At 34.8% G+C, this 20,333-nt stretch overlaps 1 protein-coding gene across 2 annotated transcripts in view; it reads left to right on the top strand.

The window, feature by feature from the left end:
• Window positions 1-20,333, top strand: part of UNC13C (unc-13 homolog C) — a 178,401-nt gene that overhangs the window by 21,189 nt on the left and 136,879 nt on the right. For both annotated transcript variants that reach the window (XM_027792581.2, XM_027792579.2), the window contains exons 3-4: window positions 289-353; window positions 15,480-15,558. In XM_027792581.2, coding sequence (XP_027648382.1) covers window positions 289-353; window positions 15,480-15,558 — 144 coding nt within the window. The remainder of the gene's footprint in view (window positions 1-288; window positions 354-15,479; window positions 15,559-20,333) is intronic.

Raw genomic sequence — 20,333 nt, 5'->3', positions numbered from 1 at the left:
GGGTTTTTGACTCTAATTATCATCTACACTGCATACACTATAGGACTTAAAGGACAACAATATTTGGGAAGCAATATCTTATCTTCCCATGGGTTCTTCCAGTGTGTTTCACTAAATGCTGAACACTACAAAAATGTATTCCAAAGCAATAGTTACTCTAGCTTTGGCCTGGAGCTGACCCTGCTAAGCATTTTCATATTAGGTGTTATATGTTTGATGCAGTTAAATTGTGCCCAAGACTTACTAAGAGCAACTGAGTAACTGTACTTTTTTTGGTCTTTATTAAAGGCTCGGATAATAAGTGGAAGTTCCTTGGATACTTCCAAGCTTTATGCAGTCCAGGCATTTAGTGGGTAAGTACCAATATGACTGTGAATTTTGTTATGCATATCTGCAAATTAGCCTCATAGCGTTATGGTATTTTTTCTAAGCTTTGTTCTTCGAAGAAACTGAATTATTTTAAAAGGAAGATAGTCAGTTTTATTGTCTATGTCGTCTTTTAATTTTTAAGTCTTCAATTTTTAAGAAAGTAATAAAATTCAGTTTGCACAGGTCAATGGGATGGCAAGATTTTTTACCTCTTTTTATGAAAATTAAATGCCCTTTGAAGCTGTAATTTAATTTTGTCTTCATTTAGTTAGTGTGTAGGAGTATAATAATATAAGTCTAATATTTGGAATCTAAAAGGTCACGAGAAAAAGATTTTCCAGTTTCTAAGAGTGAATGTGACAGAAACCTATACATTTTGTTTGGTTGTCATCAGACAGAGTTAATTTACATCGAGTTCCAGGGATTCCTTTCTTTAAGGAAAATCCATCTTTCCTATTTTGGATACCTCTTTATTATTCAGTTAGGAAAGAAAAAAACCCAGTAAAAAACATTGGTAAAATCTATCAGTTACATTAGTTAAAATTTAAATGGAATATTATCCTCTTGCTGGTACAGTGTTTGCTATAGTTATGCTTTGTTAGAAAGACAAGGTGATGAGAACAAATCAATTTATCTTCCATCTTCTCATTTGTACCTCTATATAGCAGATGCTAGACACTATCAAGTTTCCCATTTAGATTCCTTTTTTTTTTGGGGCGGGGGAGGGTGTGTGTGTGGATGGTATCGTACTAATGGTATTAATTTGTTCTAATATCGCTCACATGCTGCTGTGGAAGGTATAGTTAGAATAACATTTGTACTTACTGCTAAACCTTAAAGAAATTTAAAAACACTCTTCAGCTTTTCAGCAGCTTACATAGTTTCTATGTAGTTTGGCGTACCTTAGCGTTGTATTTCTTCCTTTTCCAGCCCATAGAAACTTCACAGTTGCTATAAAAGTGTGAGGCCATATGTGATATTGTACAGGATTAGTTGATGAATGCAACATGAAACATTTTTAATATTGTATGAGATATTTGATGTGTTGGGGTTTTTTTATTAAGATGCTCTTTGTATTAAAATAAAATTATAGTATATTTCTCTTGGCTCACAAACTGCACATTGCTTTCATCTTGATCAGCTACAGTTCTCTTGTAAGGTCAAAAAGGTCAAAAATATCTCAGCACTAAAATGATAACAACTTTTGCCTTGTCTGTTGATCAGCACTATTTCTCACTATGCCAAAACAACTGCTTGTTTGAATGGGATTTTCTAACTACTCTGTTGTCTATATTTTAAAAACAGAACAATATAAGTGCTGTGAATTTTCTTTCCCAACTTCCAAATGCAAAACTTTAGTATTTCTGTTGGAATTCTGTTGTCAACATGAAACTACCACTTCTGAAGCAACTTTTTTTCCTCTTGATTAGATTACTGACTTTTTCAGCAATGTATTAGCCACAAAAATGTTTACAAAAGCTCTCTATGCTCACGTTCATATTAGTCTTCTAATGGAACCATGGAAGGCTTTCATCGGATCCATTGCAACTGTGCTAGCAAATTATGGCGATAACCTTTTGATTTGATGCCTGACAATTTGTATTTGGTGGCTTCTTTGTTGGAAAACATTAATGCATATCAGAACCAGAAGGCATCACAGAGGCAGCTTCTGATATTTGCCTCAAATTCTCTTTGTCATATCGGCAAAGAAATCCTTTTTTTTCTCCTTTGTTCTATGAAGTGTCAATTCATTTTTAGTCATAGGCTTTGATGGCCTCAAGTTTCAGTAATTTATAATTTGATACACCACTAATAGCAATGTACCTCACGACTGAGAAGCAGGAATCTGACATCTTAAAAACTACAGAGTAAGCTATGGTCTACTGAAACTGAAGATGCTCATACTCAGAAGCATTAGTGTGTGAGCCTGGCACAAAACTCTGAGTTTTGTGTATTAATAATAACGATGATGATAATAATAATAGCTGTTCATAGCTTTCAATAACTGCTTTTAAGAATTTGATGTATAGTTTTCAGAACTAATAAGAGAACAACATTTAACATCAAAATGAATTCAAATTCTTGAAACAGTGTAGAAATTGGCATTCTGAGATAGTTTTACAGGTGCTGTTCAGTGCAGAATTGTATATGACATTCAATGCTGTATTCCTAGAATAAGAAGAAATATTTTTTTTCCTCTAGAAAAGTCAGAAAGTTGAAACTGAAAATAAAGCTAGTCCAAAACTGTTTTGGATTTAATATCTGTGGTTTTCAATGACCCAGTTTCACTCACTGCATACGGTTAGGCTTTCACTGCTTAAGCTCAAGAATGATTTCTTAATATAACCAAAATATTAAGGAAAATTTTCAGTTTCACATGATTTTTTTCTTTTTTCCTTTCTTCTTGTTGTTTTGTTTCCTTTTATTGTGTGCCCTCCATATAAGTAAGCTTAATAAGAGAGAGCTCATTCTATCAAACTGCTTGCAATCTGCAAACCAAAGAGAAATAGTTTAACATCTAGTTACTCTGTAGTTTAGGAATAGCATTTTGCAATCAGATTCTGTAAGTGTAGGAACTGACAATGAGGTAATGATATCTATGCATGCAGGAAGCTGCATGTGATCATACAGTTTTGCTGTATGCACTACTTTCCTTAGCCAATTACTTAATTACAGTTTCCTTGTAGATGTAGGACTTAGAAAAGTAATGTATAAGAGTGGATAGAATTCTTATTTTTTGTGGGTTTCACACAAAAAATAATCTCATAGATGTAAGGAGACCTTTTGCCCGTGACAAGGACTATACAGACAGAAGTTGCTCTTTTTATGCCCTCTCTTCCATTCACAGGTGAATAAATTGAATTATTGAGTCCTCTGAGTATAAATTGTCAATCCCTTGTACAGGTATCCTGTAACCACTGCATAAGACTACTTCAGATGACTGACAGTAGCTCAATACTAGCTCATGTTTTTAGATTAAACCTTACTCTTTTTGCTGACAAAGTTCGGACTGGGCCTCTGTTCCCCTTGCTGTCTGCAATCTTTGTGCAAGCCCCTGTTTCACTATCACACTCTGAAAACAGTGATGCCATTTTCATTTAACTTCTCATTCAGCTGAAGAACGCTGATACCTCAAAGACTTTTGTGCCTCTTGTAATCACATTTTCTCCTGCATGCAAAAACTAATCCTGAATTCTATGATCCCTCAGCCTCTTCACTGCCAGCACAACTTTCTGCAGCTTTAGCTATGACTCCTCTTCCCTCTTACTCTCCCCAAAAGGTGCCATTTGAAGTGAGGGGAGATTCTTTTCATCACAGCCCTTGATACCTTGCTTTATAAAAGTATCTTAATTGCCTCTTTTCTGCCTTACTCTTCCCTCTCTCTCATAGTACAATGCTGTGAACCCACCTCACACGCACCAGCACATCCCGAGTCTGTGGCACATACCACAACCCTTCATTCTCTGCAATGATCACCCCTATGCTGCATGGAATGAGAGAAAAGCCAGGGCAAGAAAGAAAAGGCAAAGACCAAATACAGTTGTCCAGGGCTTCTTATGCTACTTCTCTGTTAAAAGCAAAAGCTCCACTTTTCCTGTTCTTTCCATGCCAGTATCAAATAACATCTTCTTAATTTAATTTTTCTTCTTCATTTTATTAAAGTTGAGGTTAGGAATTCATCCTTTCAGTATTTTTGAAAATTATATGTCCATCAGCTGGGTTTTTCATCAGATATATCTATCTAGGGTAGTACTGTTTTACTTTTCCCAGAGACTTGCTCTCTATTAACTCATTGCTTGTCTGATGTCAGTCATATCAGAGACTGATAATTTTACCACATGGCCTAATCCATTCTGAAATTTGCTAATGGTTCACAGATGGTGCTGCATGCAAACAATCACTGTTTTCCTTCAGTGGCATATTCTCAATGGTAAAACAAATGTATTTTTCTTGAATTCTCTGACAAATTCAAATAGATGATTGTTATGCAGAATATCTTCAGAAGCACACAAAAAATAACCAACATTACAGGTTTTCCTTCTTCCCTTGAATGATAACTTGTGTGCCTTCAACTTCATCATCTATGTCAAGATGTTGTTGAGTTATTATTGGAGGTAGGGAGGGGAGTAGAGAGTTTAATGTAAATTAATTGTAAATTTATATGAAATAATGTAAATTTAATGAAACCTAAATAACAGTTTGTCTCTGGCTATAGTGTTTAATGTTCCAAAGACTATATGCAGAGACTAATATTTCACTGTCAATACAGCATTGCCCAGTTTGTTAGTTTTGGTAATGTGGCTATTCTCCCTTTTTTCAACAAATCTGATCTCCCAATCCAGATCAGTGTATTAATCTTTACTTCCAGCTGATAGCCAACAATCTTTGCGTACTTATGGTCTTCTTAAATGTTATTAGAAGGACTGAATTTGTTCTTGTACAGAAAATCTGTGCATAGGAGAATTTCTAGTTCATATTCCCAAAGTCAGGGCTGTTTCAGTAAAGATGCAAGAAAAAGTACTAAATATGCAGTTCTCCAAGAATAAATTGACGTGTGTTTTCAGCGCACATATGTATTAGTGGAACTGTATTTTCCCACTGGATCTCCCAGGGGATTCTCTTACTCTCCACTTAAAACTGAAATGTATCTTCCTAGGCAGGTGTACATTTATTTTTTATCTGTCTGTGAAATAGGAGAGTTTGATGGGTCAGCCTTTCCATGTCTCTATTGGATATTGTGCACCTTATTGTGCACCAATCCCCTCTCGTGCTGTTATCTTTTAGTTTGTTCTGTGTACTTGAAATGATTTTTTGGTTTAATTAGTTCTGTTGTTTCTTTCCTGTAGTGCTTCTAACTAAATATTTATAGTGAGGGTTACAGGGACAAAACCTAATTAACAACATTTTAAAGAATATAAAATGATATTCCTGCTCTACTACCAGGAGTAACATGGAAATGACTTGCCTACCGACTGCCCCAATTGCTTCCCCTCCCAATATATGCAGGAGTCCAATGGCTATTACCGTTCTCCTTCTATATGTGCCTGTATCCACAGACTACCAGTCTTCACCCTAAGCGGCACTGATCAGAATTTCTGATGTAGCCCTTCTTTAGCATGTTACCTTGCTTATGCACTTTCCCTCTGTCTCTTCCCACCAAACCCAAAACATAGATGCACAGGTTCACATCTGCTCCAGCCTCCTTCGTTCCAGCCTGTCATACTATTAGGTCCTCCACAGTTTAAAAATGTGGTCTTTGCTGTTGTTGTCATTCTCTTCCATTGAATCCCACCCCTCCAACAATCCTGACATCTCAAGCCACTGCAAGGCCACCTCTACCTGCTCCAGGCAAACCCTTGCCAAAGCTGCTTTTCTCCCTGTTGCTTTTTAGGCTTCAAAAAGAAAGAAAGAGTCACTGTTTATCCCAAATTACGCAGAAGCAGCTGTTGGACCCAGATGAATTCGAAGATTGATGAAAAGTTCAGAAGTCCCTCATAAAGTGACAATTCATATAAACTTTGTGGAGTAAAACTGGAGAACAGTTCTGAAAAATAGAAGCAGTGCTGCAGTTGTGGAAAGAAATATTCTTTCCCTCAAAAAGAAAAAAAATTCAAGCATAGATTTGAGGTTTTAGTGAGGGGTTGGGTGATTTGGCTTGCTGGTTGTTTTGCTGGTTGTTTGGTTTTTGGTTTTTTTTCTTGTTGAGAATTGTTGTGCCTGTAACTAAGCTTAATCGCATCAGGAATGCAGGGAGAGCAATTAATGGTGCTCCAGGGACCGCATAAGGTAGTGGAGAAGTAAGAGACAAGAGTATAGTTTTCCTTCTTGAAAGAGAAAATTTGACAACACGTTCATTCATGTCAAAACACAGAACACTGACTACTAAGCAATACAAGCCTCAGTGTCCTGCAGGTAAAGCAACTGCTTCAGATAATTCCTTGGATTCCAGTCAACTATTACCATAAGGAACACATAAATTTCTCATGCGGAAAATAGGATTTATTATTATTTCACTAGATTCTTACAGAGAAGGGTACCCCTTTACAATGAAAGCAATTGGAAACGTCTTGTCTTGTGGTTTCTTCCTCTATCATTTATAAGCCGATCTGTTAAAATACCTACTGGTAATCAAAAGACAATTGGAAGTGGGTTTTGAAGCACACTAACCCAGAATTACTATTAAACTTGTGGGTGCCGAGTACAAACAAGATCAAGAGATTTTTAGAACATAGCTAACTAGAAACACTCTGGACACCAAACCATGTCTAGAGGTTTTCCACAATTGCCTTATTTCTCTACAGGGTGTATATTCAGTCAGTATTACTGAAGTGAGGGAATGCATTCAGATAGTAATTTATTCCTAGTTGTTTGCAGTTGAAATATTAACCAATAGCTAGTCTTAACCTGGCTTCAGACTCCCCCCAGTCAACATATCTCTGATACTTGAAAAATCTCTTGTTTCAGCAAAGTTTTTAATAAATGTGTTATTTGTATTTCAAGATAAAGACTAGGTGTTACAAGTTTGGTGTGGTTTTGTGTTTTTTTTTCTCCTTCTTGGTAATGCTTCTACAGATAAACACAAATATACCTCTATATGGTATTCATGTTTGGCCTTCCATTTTTTCAGTCCAGATATAAATTTTTTTCTCCTAGAAGACTGTTAGCTATTCTTGAATGTGGATTTTTTTTCCTTTCTATATGCTGCTCCTTAGTGATCAGTAATAGAAGTCCAGTAAGAGCCTCAATTTTAGTCATATTTTGTGTTATAGAGCAGAATAATAGATGAGAGTGATTTTATGGACGTTGCTTGTCAGAAGTAGCTCTTTGTGGCATAAGAATGCCTTATACACAAGATGAGTTTTATTCACTGCTGATGGAACTGCTCCTGAATAACAAAAAGCCTTCAGAATGTGAGTTTCTGAGTTTATCTCTTAGTCTATGTACATCCACTTTGCACAACCTTAGAAATGTTATTTTGTTGCTTTCATGCTTTTGCTGATATCTGTAGATGTATCTAGAAGTTGCAGTCTACCTTGATCTTCATGTTCTTGAAAAGAAAATTCTAATAGCAAAACCCTGCACCAAAGACTGTTTATGTGAACATAGAAAGGAAATGCATAAATACTCTATGCATACTTTTTGCTTTCTTACAGAATGGTGCAGGTGCATCAGAAGAAGGTATGGGAGAAACACTTTATCTCCTAAATTGGTAGGGTAAGAGTTAGGATAGTGTTTGGAACGTGATAATGCTTCTAAAGTTTGAAATAAACTCTCCTGTACTCTAGGTAAGTGCTTTACCCTTTCAGCTAAGATATGAAAGGGTTACCATTTTTTTTCTCTTTTAACTAGAGGGAACTCTACAAAGAAAACTAGAGGGATGCCTTTGAGGATTTTAATATAGCCAACAGGCAATTTGGGAATTTTCTGTGGAAAAAAATGTGTCAATATGGACTTGATGCGTTAGAAGAATTAGATGTAAATCCTGAAGACAGTGCTTTTAAAAAAAATATCCAAATTGCCCAACTGGTTTGAGCTAGACTCCTCTCTCCTGCTATATCTGTCAAACTTCAGCCATAACTTGAAGTTAGTAGAACTGCTTACTTCTTGCTTACCTTTTCAAGAATCCTTGTTTGAAATTTTACAAGTCAAGAATGATGTGTCTAGATTTGCTCTGAGAGGTTCAAGACTCTTTTCACCCACCTACTGTCTACTACCAGGTCAGTTAAAGCTGTGCTCTTTATTTTCAAGAATTTGTTCTTGTTTCTCATGTTTCAAGTCTACTGCCTCTTGCTGATTTCTCAACTTTTCCCATTTCACCCATCCCCTTAACTTCCAGCTGAAGTGTGCTTTAGGTGCCATCCACACCGATAAGGAACTTGCAGCCTCCCAGATTCTAAGTCTTCTCTGCACTTTTCATTTTGGCTTAACTCTCCTTGTTTTATGTTTAACTGTCTTATCAAAGACTTTCTGATGCAGAAATAAATTGTCTTGGATGTTATTGAAGAAGTTTTAGTTGAATGCTACCTAGACTCAAACATGTGTAGGCTGGGAACAGTTAGTTATGTGTTCCTAAATCCATGTGATACCATGTCTGCAGAAATTATTAATTAATATCAGAGATGGAAATATTGTAAAGCTGTTTGGCCATGATTCCATGATGATACAGCATGCTGAAAGTTCACAGCTACATAAATATCTGGAATTAAAAGAGAAATTAAGGTTTTGGGGATTTTTTTTTTTTGTTAAGATACAGTCTCACCACCTTCATTAGGTTGGCACTGATGTTTTAGTATTGCTTTTAATTTGTTTTATCTTTTCTGCTCCAGTAGGTTTATATTATTATTTTGATTAGATGCTATGATCCTATGTTAATGACAAACACAGGGATGCATATTGTCAAAGGTAAACTAAGCTTAGCGTGTTATTACCTCATCTGGGTCTAGGAAGGTCTTCTGTTTTTGCAAATTAATTTGTCTTGTAGGACTTCCTATCCCAACCTTATAAATTCTCACAAGCTTTATGCAAATTGTTTTTTTTTTTCTTTCCCTTGTTGATGCCTTTTCATTATGGCCATGTTGATACTAAGGAAACCATTTACATAGGCTTCAAGGATGGTAGAGGGAATTCAAAATGAATCCTTGGTTTTATGGTATTGCAGCAGTTCTGCTAAGGGAGTGTTAATTTTGAGAAGGATGTTTGGATTTTTCTCTTCCCTATAAAAATTGAGATGAGGTTTTCCTTCTAGACAATTTTTGCAGCACTGTGAATACTCTGTCTTCATCAGTGTTAACTACTTATTTGCTCTGGTGTAATGGTCAAGAATATCAGCAAAAGTAGTTTTAATGCAGTTGTGCTAATGCTTGGGGTTTAATAACATTTTTTTAGTTTGGGCCTTAGGAAATAATTTTAGTGTTTAGAGGGTTTTGCATGGGTTAGTTTTGGATTGGTTTTGGTGGGGTTTTTTGTGTTTCAAAATGTTGAAAAAATATAAAGGAAAAAAGTTTACAAGTTGAAATGGTGGCACTTTGAGGCCAAATTGCCTGAAGCTAACTTAAAGTCATTTTAGTTACCTAGCATCAGCTCCCTGTAATGTGACAAGAAGCATGACAGGAGAAAGAAATGAAGTAAGAACTTCTCTGCAAGCGATTTTGTTTTCTCCAAAAGCTGAGATGGTCCCCGAGGCCTGTTAGCACAGTTTGGAATATCTGTTAGTCCTCTTTGGCTTGCACCTGGGAATGAACATTGAACAGATCGGTGATTGGAAGGCAGAGAGAGGCTCAAACCTATAGTCACAAAGTCTGGTTTTCTGCCTCAGTCAGAACCTGAGCATCCATCAGTATATCCTGAGTGTGATTAATTCAAATCTTTACTACAGAAATATGACTCACAAACATAATTTCAAAATTTCCATGACAATAATATACATACTCATTTGAGCACACAGTCTGTCAAAATTGGAATGCATACAGTCTTTTAGTGTAGCCTAGTCTACCCCAAAATTTTCTGACAGCTTCTTGAATTGGCTAGGATAACTGTTTTTTTTTCCTATGGAGAGATTTTGCTCATTTTTTATTTTTTATTTTTCATTTCTTAATATAGTATTTTTAGGTCATATTAAGACTCCTTTAATCCAACTTTCATTTTCAGAGCTATTTCTTTGATGGCATTTTAATATAGTGAGGAACAGGAAAAGCTGTAAATCCAGTCCTGTACTTCTCTAATGTGACTATTTTCTCCCAGTATTCATATACAATTGTAGACCTCGAATTCTAGTTTTCCACTCCAGCAAAAAGTATGTATTGCTACCCAAGTGTGGATTTGTGGGTCTTCAGACAGTGTGGCTGTCTCAGAATTATTTTCATTAAATTACATGGCTCCATTTTTGTTTTTACAAATGCCACTGGCTACATTTTGTGATTATAATATACAGCAGTGATACATTTCTTCTTCCCTTCCTCACCCCCAGCTCAATTCTCAAAAAAATTAATCTCAATTTTCATGATATCAGACCAGCATTATAAGCTGTCTAGGCGTTTTATCACATTTAACTAAATAAACTTAATTAGGCTGTAAAACAGACTAATCTAATCTGAAATATTATGTAATCCTAGGAACTTAAAGACAATGAAGTATCCCAGTAACCTAAAATGTATCTTCAATACTGAATGATTTAAAAAACAAAACAGTGAAACTTCACCTTTTCATTTTTGTGATTATTTTCATCTGGAGAGGAACTCATTTACACAGACCTTAAAGAGTGGCTGTGATTCTTTCCAAAATCTTTATGCCTAGGAATGAAAAAAAGAAGAAAAAGTAAAAACCTCTTTATATTAAATAGTGAGATGTTTCATTTTTAATGACAAAAATACCAATGTTTTTGCAATGATTTACTTTGATCAAATACAGGTTTTGTGACATAAAATTGATACCTCTTATAAAACTGTATTTGTTGAATATTTGTAATGTTACTATAACTTAAACTGTGATTTTCTAAGAATCGCTAGTGAATACGTGCAGTGCCATAGCTCTCAATTTGTAATTCAGTCCTCTGAAACTGAGGACTGAATTGGAAGGAAAAAGGTTGGAAGTTTTTGGACAGCTAAATATATCAAGTATACAGCAGAGTACCTCGCCGAGGGTTTTGAATAGTTTAGTAGAGGAACAGTCTGCTTAAATGGGCTGAAAGGAAAACATAGCTGATCAATTCTGCATCTGCAAAAAAATTATATGTACGCGCGCGTGTGTGTGTATATATATATGTGCATACATATAGATCATCTGTCACGTTCCTCGCCATACAGACTACCTACCGGTTACAGAACAGAAATTGTTATATATTTTACTGTTGGGAGTTGCATCTGAACTACTACACTAAACTGTCAGTCTAGAAAAAGTTCAGATTTTAGTGGAAGATAGAGTTTTTCATCAGAGTTCATTCTGAATGTTTTGATTATAGCTTTCAAGTCGTATTATTGTCTGTAATAAAGAAGAAAGAATAATTTGAGTGAACAGTGTGGGCCTGATGAACACTAGCAGGATCAGACTAAATAAGGTATTATTGTTGCTGCTGTGACTAAGTGGAAATCGTTTATTATAATGCTTTAAAGCTATTCATGTGACTTTAACTTTCTTCAGCATCCTACTGACAACCTAAATATTTGGTAATCTCTATGAAGAATTGTTGTTCTTAAGTACAGACAGGTGCAATCCAAATTATGTTAAAATATCATTTGACACCAAAAGTCAGATCCAATTTTCTCTGGAAAATTGCACCAGACCTGCAATCTCCTTGCACTGAGAATGTATTTATGCTTTTCTCACCTCCATATCCTATTGGATTTTGGGTGACATTTTGAGTTAACGATTTTACCAGCTCCCAGTTTATTTGTAAAGAAATTTAAAAATCATTCCCCAGTAGATCAGTCCTGACTTAGTAAAACTCTAGAATAATGAGTTTTCTGTTGTCTAGTCACTGGTGGAGATGAAGTGAAGCCAATTGATTGTGTAGGGTGACAGCTTATCTGATTATCTGTGTGAACATAACACATCAGTGTATTCTGTGCTATATCTAGAGTCACGGAAAATGGGTCCACTCAAGCTTTGCTCAAGACTGTGAAGCAGAATGGATCAGTTTTAGGCATAAACTTCTTGCTGCTGCCTTAGGCAGCTTGTTCATGATATGGGCAGTTATCAATTTCAGGCACAGTGTATGATACATGCACTAAGTTCTCATTTGAGTATAGAGAAAAATGTCCTAATGGGCAAAAGATAAGAAACGCCAGTTCACCAAACCTGGAAAGTTCCAGTAAGTGTAGGAATATTTGTACCATTCCTTTCAAATTCTTTGCAATAAGAATAATAATTAATGATTCTCATGTGACAAGTTTATGTCTTTTATACATTATTTTGTCCTTTTGCCTACAAATTTCCTTTGGACCAACTGGCCTGTATTCTGTACAGGAATTTTTTACTGAGTCAGTCGCAGCTGTTAATGTATCTTTTATCCAGTGCTGTGAATAGCTCAGAATTTATTGATCCACCTTAAGGCCATTGATATGAAGTCAGCTTGTAGTTCTCCATTCCTTACTGCATTGGTAAACAAATGACCTTCTATCAACCAAAAGATTTTAAACAGTAATTTCAAACTTAGCTCCTTTGTTGACTACTTTATTTTTATTTTTTTTTTAATGACTATGACTACATTCATGTTAAAACTTAAGTACTTGTACAGAAGTATTAGCAGTAATATCAACCATTTAGAATAGGGCTATTATGAAAGAACATGCTGAATTCTTTTCTGGTTAAAGGATTTTCAACAAGAAGAATACCTCATACTGTTGTAGTATGTACTGTACATATTTGTTAGTATTGAGATATTTACCAATCTATCTCTTTTAGAGACTTCAGGTTAAGCTTTCGTTTTTCAAAGTCTTGGAAATAATTCCTTTTGTACATCAGGGGGGTTTCAGAGCCTAGAACAAGGAATGAATTCTTCCCATATACTGTTTTTATATCTTTAATTAGATTTGGTCAACATGGATCTAAATGAAACTGCAAACTTTTCCTAAAGCTCAAAAATTACTTTCAATTTTTGCAGAATACAAAATTGTCTCTGAACTAATAGGTGCTAACACAATAAAGAAGAACTTGGGCCTTGTCTTGTAGCTAAATGTTATATACATTCTGGGGAGTATATAAAGCTCATGTTTATTTCAAGTTTCTGCTTTGGGAACTAGTAGCTTAATAGCAACTCACATCCCTTAAAAAAACTTTAATTAAGCCCCTATAATAGGAAATTATCTGTATTCCAGATATTTTATTATTATATTGCCCACAATACACCCCATAAGTGCGATGCCAATTAATGACATAAACTTAAGAAACTTTCTGCAAGACCTTATCTGTTAACAATAAAGCACCTCAAAACTTGAAAACATCACAGAGAAAGAGCACCCAAAAGCATTTTCACCTTAGTCAGCTTCTAAAGATCCTGCATTGTCTTTGCTGTAGTATCTTAAGAAAGCAGTATTTTGAATCAATTTATACCCTTATTCTTCACTTCATTCTGAGTGTGATCTGTGACTCGGTCCTGCACAGTGCCAAAAGACCAAGTCCCATTGTGAAGGGTTTGAGGAGGTTTGTCATCTCTCAGAATCAGGCAATTTAATCTAACATCAAATGTCTGTTGTTTTTTTTTAAATAACAATATACAACTTAAGGATGAAAGTAATGCTTCATTTCTGAGACATGTCATGAGTTAAAATATATCTATTATTTTCTTTGCAAGGGAAAGGGTGAAAATTTGTTGTTGAACAGGGTTTCCCTGAAGAACATCAGTGCTTGAGAAGCTCAGAAGTTCTCCTAGGAGAACTTTATTAGGAAATAAAATTTGCTTTCCTACCAGCTTTACTCCTTCTGGCTATGTGAAACTAATTTTTGCTTTGCAAAATGTTAATGAAATGTGATTTATTTTATTTTTTTTAACAAATGGGGAAAATTATACAATTTCTGGAAAAAACTTTAATAGTTATAATTCATTAGGGAAAAAATAGCATTTTCATCATCTAAATTTAGCATCACATGAAAAAGAATATTGAGTTATTAAGACAGGAAGGATCTTTGAAGTCTAAATGGTTGTTGGTGTTGGGAGAGTTGGGCATGGGGCTTTTAGAATTTAATCTCAATTCGATTTAAAGTTGTGGAGAAAGATTCTTGACTTTGTTAAACCCATCCGTTTTGGGCATTGAATCTTGTGTATATCAGTGTACACACTGGAAGATCTTTATCAAGGTCTTTGCAGGTATGTTGTATTACAAGATTAAAAGAATGTGTAGGTGATTCTGAAGGGTATACAGTTGGACTTGATGATCTAAAAGGTCTTTTCCAACCTTAATGATTCTATTAATGTATTTCACCTCTCTTTATTTATAGTTCTGATTGATGGGTTCTGTTGGCTTGTGTTGATTCATCTTGCAGATATTGACACTGGAGATATAGAGTCTGTCCCCGAACTGCCTACAGTCTGGTATATTAGCATAGCCCAGCACTGATTTCAGTTTATATCAATATGCTAGGCTGCAAATTGTAACAGCTGAGGTCTATGATTTATAATTCCTTTTGGATCTAGCTGCAACTATGGAACTCTGTAACATCTATATCCAACAGGAATCATCAGCCAGAGTCTTGGCTTAAATAAATATAGAATTTGTCAACTCTACTATTGGTGGGGGGTTATAATTCGCAAGTCAGCAAAGGAGTATTTGGAACAGTACGGACCCTTCAAAGCAAGTGAAAATTCTGTCACTAATTTCAGTTGAATCACTTTTCACCCAATAATTGTGATGCATATAAAGAAAGCCAGGGCTTTCAGATGATAAACTCTTTGCTGTGACATGTACTTTTATACACAGAGATAGAAATAGAACAACTAAAAAGGGTATTTCAGAGAAGTGCTGAACGAGGAGCATGGAGGGGAAAATGTTGGGTCTGGAAAAATACGGTATCCTAGCTTCTCTGAGAATCTCAGAGTATCTCTGAATTAGATTTGGCAAGGTATATAGCAATCTTCCAACTTCTACTGTGGGAAAAGTTCAGGAGCATAATACCTTTGTTACCTTTTCTGAAGAGTCAGGGATGATAAGGCAGGTTGTTCCTGGATCAGTGTGTATTCTTTTAAATCCTGTTGGTGTGTCAGCTTTTCATTCTTCGAAGTGGCTCCAAGTTTATGACAGCAATGATATCCTGTACAATGTTGAGCTCCATCTCAGCTATCAGATATACAAGTCCTTTTGATGGAAAGCTGCTGTTAAAACGTCTAAATCCATGGTAAACAACTTTAGGAGGTATTAAACGGTCTTTCAGCTGCTCTTTGCTTTGGGTGAATGTTAGGAGAAAAAAACAGCCACACCGAGAACACTCTCATTATTTTTTCCTAAGAATTGGAACACTTAACTTCTTTAGCTGATAACTGCTATTTTTTTATTTTAATTATAAATATAGATATTTTAAGTATTTTATTTTCATATATATATATAATTATAATGCATTCTTAAGGATGCAAACTTGTAAGCTCCAGGTTTTTATTTTGTTCTTTGATTTTTCACCTACAGTGCTGGCCGTGGGCTGTATGGAATTGATAGCATGCCAGACCTGCGTAGAAAGAAATCTTTTCCCATTGTTCGAGATGTGGTAAGTAACTTCTGATGCTATCAAACTGTTGATTCATTTGTCAGTTGTCTAGGACTTTCCTGTAATTACTATTGTGCATGTGAGTGATAGTTTGTCAACAACTGTTTCATGGAAAAAAGGTATCTTGAGACAATGGGTTGAGGCCGGTAAAAGTCAATGATGCAGTTGTTACAATGCACTAGATAAGTCTGGGTATCTTATCAAATATTTAGATATTACTTGTTAATCAAGTAATGTGCGTTTTGTACAATCAACTACTCATTTTTGTGTTGAATTAGTTTATGAAGACAGCTGTTATTGAGTGCTTGGGATACTGATTGACTTGATTTATTACAATACTGTGAGAGGAAGAAAGTTCCTTTTAAAAAGCAACTCTGTTTCAGTATGAATGTTTTAAAGATTTATGCATACTTTTGATACAAGATGAGGTATGTTATTTTAACAGTTATTGTAGAAAATAATAATCTAGGCAAATCAATTTCAGAAAGATGAACAGAATTGCAGTTCCTTTGAGATTTATTCTGACTTCTAGTCTAAACAAGATTAAGTAGAATCTCTCTGCTCTGAAGAATTTCAAGGGCCATTCACATTTCTGTTTTTCTTTTACTGACACACAGAATTCATAATTTGATAAAATACATACTTACTCTCTGGGTGGTGGTGAGCCTACAAACCAATTTCTCATTGTAAGGAAATTTATAAGGAGTCAGCCAAAGTAAATTATTACTATAGATATCTTTAAAAGATCAATCTTTGTGAAATTATTGCTCAACATATTCTTAGGTACTCTGTTCAGTTCCTTTACAACGATATACCATACTATCTGAAGGGTCACAAACAGAAAGCACAGCAACCATTTTAGAATATAATTTGTTCTGAAATTAATGAAAAATTGCAATTCATGACATAGTAGAGCCTGTATTCACTGAAACCATCTTTTTATAGTAGACATTTCACTTTAAGTTGTATTATACATGAGTACAGTTGACAGCTGCCTTATGATGCTTTCATGCATAGTAAATAGCACTTTGTTTTATTCATAACTGTTGGAACTGTTTACAGATAGGCATAGCTCTGAACAAGTTAAGACATCAAAATCTAAATATTAACTATTAACTTTGAAAAACATAATATTTATCAAATAAAAAAAATCACATTTTGAATGGTGGAATAAAACTTTTATTTTATTATTCTAATATGTTTATGATTACCATGTTATGATTACTACTTTAATGTCCAGTTGTTGAAGGATAACTTTTCCTGAATGAATTCTACCTTTAGAAGTTTAAGTTGCAGAGTTTTAAAACTGAAATTTATTCCGGAATTTAATCATTATGGACTTACAGTATAGCACTTAACTAAATGTTCTTTAAAATAGTAAATTATATAACAATTCAATTCTGCAGTTGTAGATCTTCAGCTGGTAATTTTTTTTTTTAATTTAAGAGGAACTTATTTCAGACTTAGTGTAGGTCATCTTCTATGAGACATTATTTGTGTTTGAAGGTATGTGCATTTCAAGCAGTCACCTGTGAGCTCTGAACTTATAATAGATCGACTCCAAACCATCTCATTTAAATCAGTAACTTAATTCTCAAGTCCTTGTAAGATCTAATACATAATAAATTATCTTTTTATATGTTTACTTATATGGCTGTTTCAGAAAAATTGAAATAATATTGCTGTAATTGAGTGCTAGACTCTTTCTGACACTGATTGAAATAAATATAAATTTATATCTCTTTTTTGTTGCAACAAATCTGACAAATTATTAATATTCTTTATAATTTCTTTCCTATCTTGGCTGGATTTTTCAGGCTATGGTAAGTGCTTTTATACTGATAAATGTTCTAAAATTGTCGTAATAACTCTTAGGGCATTTGTGAATGTCATAATTTATGATGATCTTTTATTTGAAAAATAGAAAAACTATTTTATCACCAAGAATTTTATCCTAAGTGAAGTTGTGTCTTATGTGAATGTCTTATTCTCTGCATCATTTATAGCAGAAATGTTAGGAGAAGTTTATGTTAGAAATTTATCTGTGTATTCCAAAATCCTTTCTAATGATACGAGCAGATTGTTTAGCACCCAGTTGCAGTGCTTCCCCTGTGGAACAGCCTTAGATACCTAGATAAAGAGTTGAAAGTGCTCCCTGCTTTTAAATCTTCTTGTATCAATCAACACAAGTTTTGATCTCTTTTGTAAAAGGTGAATTTCCCAAAGCAAAAAAACGAATCTCAGGTATGATAGTGTACTTTCTGATAAGTAGATTAATGACTCATGGAAATACTTTTCTTTTTCCACTAACTCTGGCACTTGTAAAGGTCCCTTCTTATTTTCGTAGTCCCTCTGAACTCCCGGTTTCTCTGCATTAGTTTTCATGCTTTCAGCATGGTACCTCAATGTAACGTTTATCAAAATGAAATACATAATCTTAAATTGGTATCTTTGACTCACATTTGTTTCCTTAAATTTACATTTTGAAAAATCCAGTTTTCAACAGAAGCCTTACTAGGGTTTTTTTCCTCCTAAATCTGTAAGTTTTTCCACTAATGGGTTGAGACGGCTTTTCCTGCTTGTTTTGGTTGGAGTCATTAGCGAGGATAAGGCAGTCAAAATCCATTTCCAGGAACAGTTCTCCTTGCTGCAGTGATGAATTTCAGTATGGGTCATTATTAGAGTTCTAGTAGAATATATCTGCTATAGGAGGGAAAAATAACAGAAGGAGAAATGATCCTTCAAGTGCAGGAACAACACAGAGAGCTGTTAGAATAACAGTACAGGGAGCTTGAACAGACTTCTTCTTTAATGTGGAGCCAGAACGGAGTCGAGTTGCTGTAACTTCTACTTTTAAACAAACATGTTCTCTCTTTTATATCAGTTAGAGCTTTAATTTGGGGTGGAACTGCAGGCAGGGAGAGGGATAACAATAATTACAGTGGACATTAGAAGTGCTTAACTCCCGATGGCCAAGTAGGTGTGGTGATCTGCCCAGTCATAGACAAAGGTATTTAGCTCTGTTTTTTCCTCTCGTTATGCTTTAGTCTTTGCTTCTGTTAATGCAAGTCATCATTTCAAATGTTACGGAAACTCTCGAAAATTCCTGGTTTCATTTGATTTAAAGGTGACTTTATATTTTACAATCACTGTAATCAGGCAGATTGCTTCTTTTGGTCATTCAAGAATGTATACTTAGCTTTGTCATTTGATTATAAGAACGCAGGAATAATTTGTGAATCTTTGCTGCAGTTGTGAAGCAGTCTGCTTGCTTCGTACTGTTGAAGTGGACACACCATATGAGAAAACTGCCCATTTCATCTAAAACAGTAATGCACTGATACTTCTTTTTATGTAAATGTCTCCTCAACAAAAGCCTTTATAGAGGCTAGAGCTCGATTATGGTAGTTTGAACTCTTTTAAGATTGAAGACATCCATATAAATTGCAGTTGCCATATTCTTAGGTTTTGTACATCATCAGAGTAATCATTAGATAAAAGCCAAATATCTGGACTATTTTACATTAAACCTATTTGCACTCCATTTTCTTAACTTCTTTAATCATTAATAGAGAAATTGGCTTAAATATTTTAATGTTCATACATTAAATAGATAAACCATAAAAATAATCAAACAGTATTTGTATATTTGTGGGGTTTTTTAATTCAACTAAAAGGAAAACATAATAATATGATTATATTCCTCTATTTTACACCAGTGTGTTCCAAGAATTAAGAACTAGTTTTGGAGAGATTATGAAATTATTGATGGATTTGGGGTTTTTTTTGTTGTTTTCCATGCTATTTCTGACTAACCTTAATATTCAAGGTAAACTTAAAGGCTGGATGGGGCATGCTCTAGTCTCTTCTATGAAAACAAATATGAAGAAAAAGTACAATGGTATTACAGTGGTGGCCAGTAATGATCATGTCGTTCAGCTGAATTGCCGTTGCCTTTCTAAATCTGTTTTCTGGCCTTAATACTGCAGTTCTGTTGAACATTTCAGGATCAGACATCAAAATTTTAATAGAAAAATTATGGAAGGTGGGTAAGTAATTTTGGACAGTAGCTTGTTTCCTTTTGAGAGGGTTCTTCTTCCTTCCCCTCTGCCCCACCCCCCTCCCAAAACAGAGTGTAAGTCTGCCTTTCAAAATAATAATGTTAAGATCCCCAGAGTGATAAATTACCTGTAGTTGCTCAAAAATAAACAGTTCTGAAGTCGCACAACTTTTAAATGCTCAATCCGGTATTTTTTTTGTCAGATTCACCTCTAGTGGGTAGCTTTTACAGTGCATTAAAAATATAACAGGATCGGTAAAGTGGTAACAAATATTTTGCCTTCAACTTTTTTTTTTTTTTTCCCCTGGTGATAGCAGTCTATAGATTCTTGTAAAGAAAAAAACTGTGAAAGAAAAAAAGATCAGGAAAACAGAAACCCTCTGTAAAAAATGAGGAATGAGTATTGCATGGCACAACCAGCACTCATGAACAGTTGCAAAACGTTAGCTTGACAGCTCCTTCCTCCCCGCTACTTCAGCTGCTCAAAACACAGCTTTCTTTTATTGCATTGTGGCAGGCAGCTCTTTCTTCACCCACATAATTTTCCATTTAATGTTTAATTGTAGCTTGAGTCCAATTCTCTTATGGTTACCACTTTTTTTGCTAGAATGACTTCCAGTTATATTAATTTATTTATTTAAGCTGCTAAGGCAAAATTGAAGGTGATGCATAAGACAGTGTAGACACAAGTTATTAGGGGCTCTAAAAGGACTTG

This window comes from Falco peregrinus, chromosome 1 (genome assembly GCF_023634155.1).
Source record: "Falco peregrinus isolate bFalPer1 chromosome 1, bFalPer1.pri, whole genome shotgun sequence".
NCBI lineage: Eukaryota > Metazoa > Chordata > Aves > Falconiformes > Falconidae > Falco > Falco peregrinus.
The sequence above is the reverse complement of the archived record's forward strand: the minus strand, read 5'-3'. Positions and strand labels throughout refer to the sequence as shown.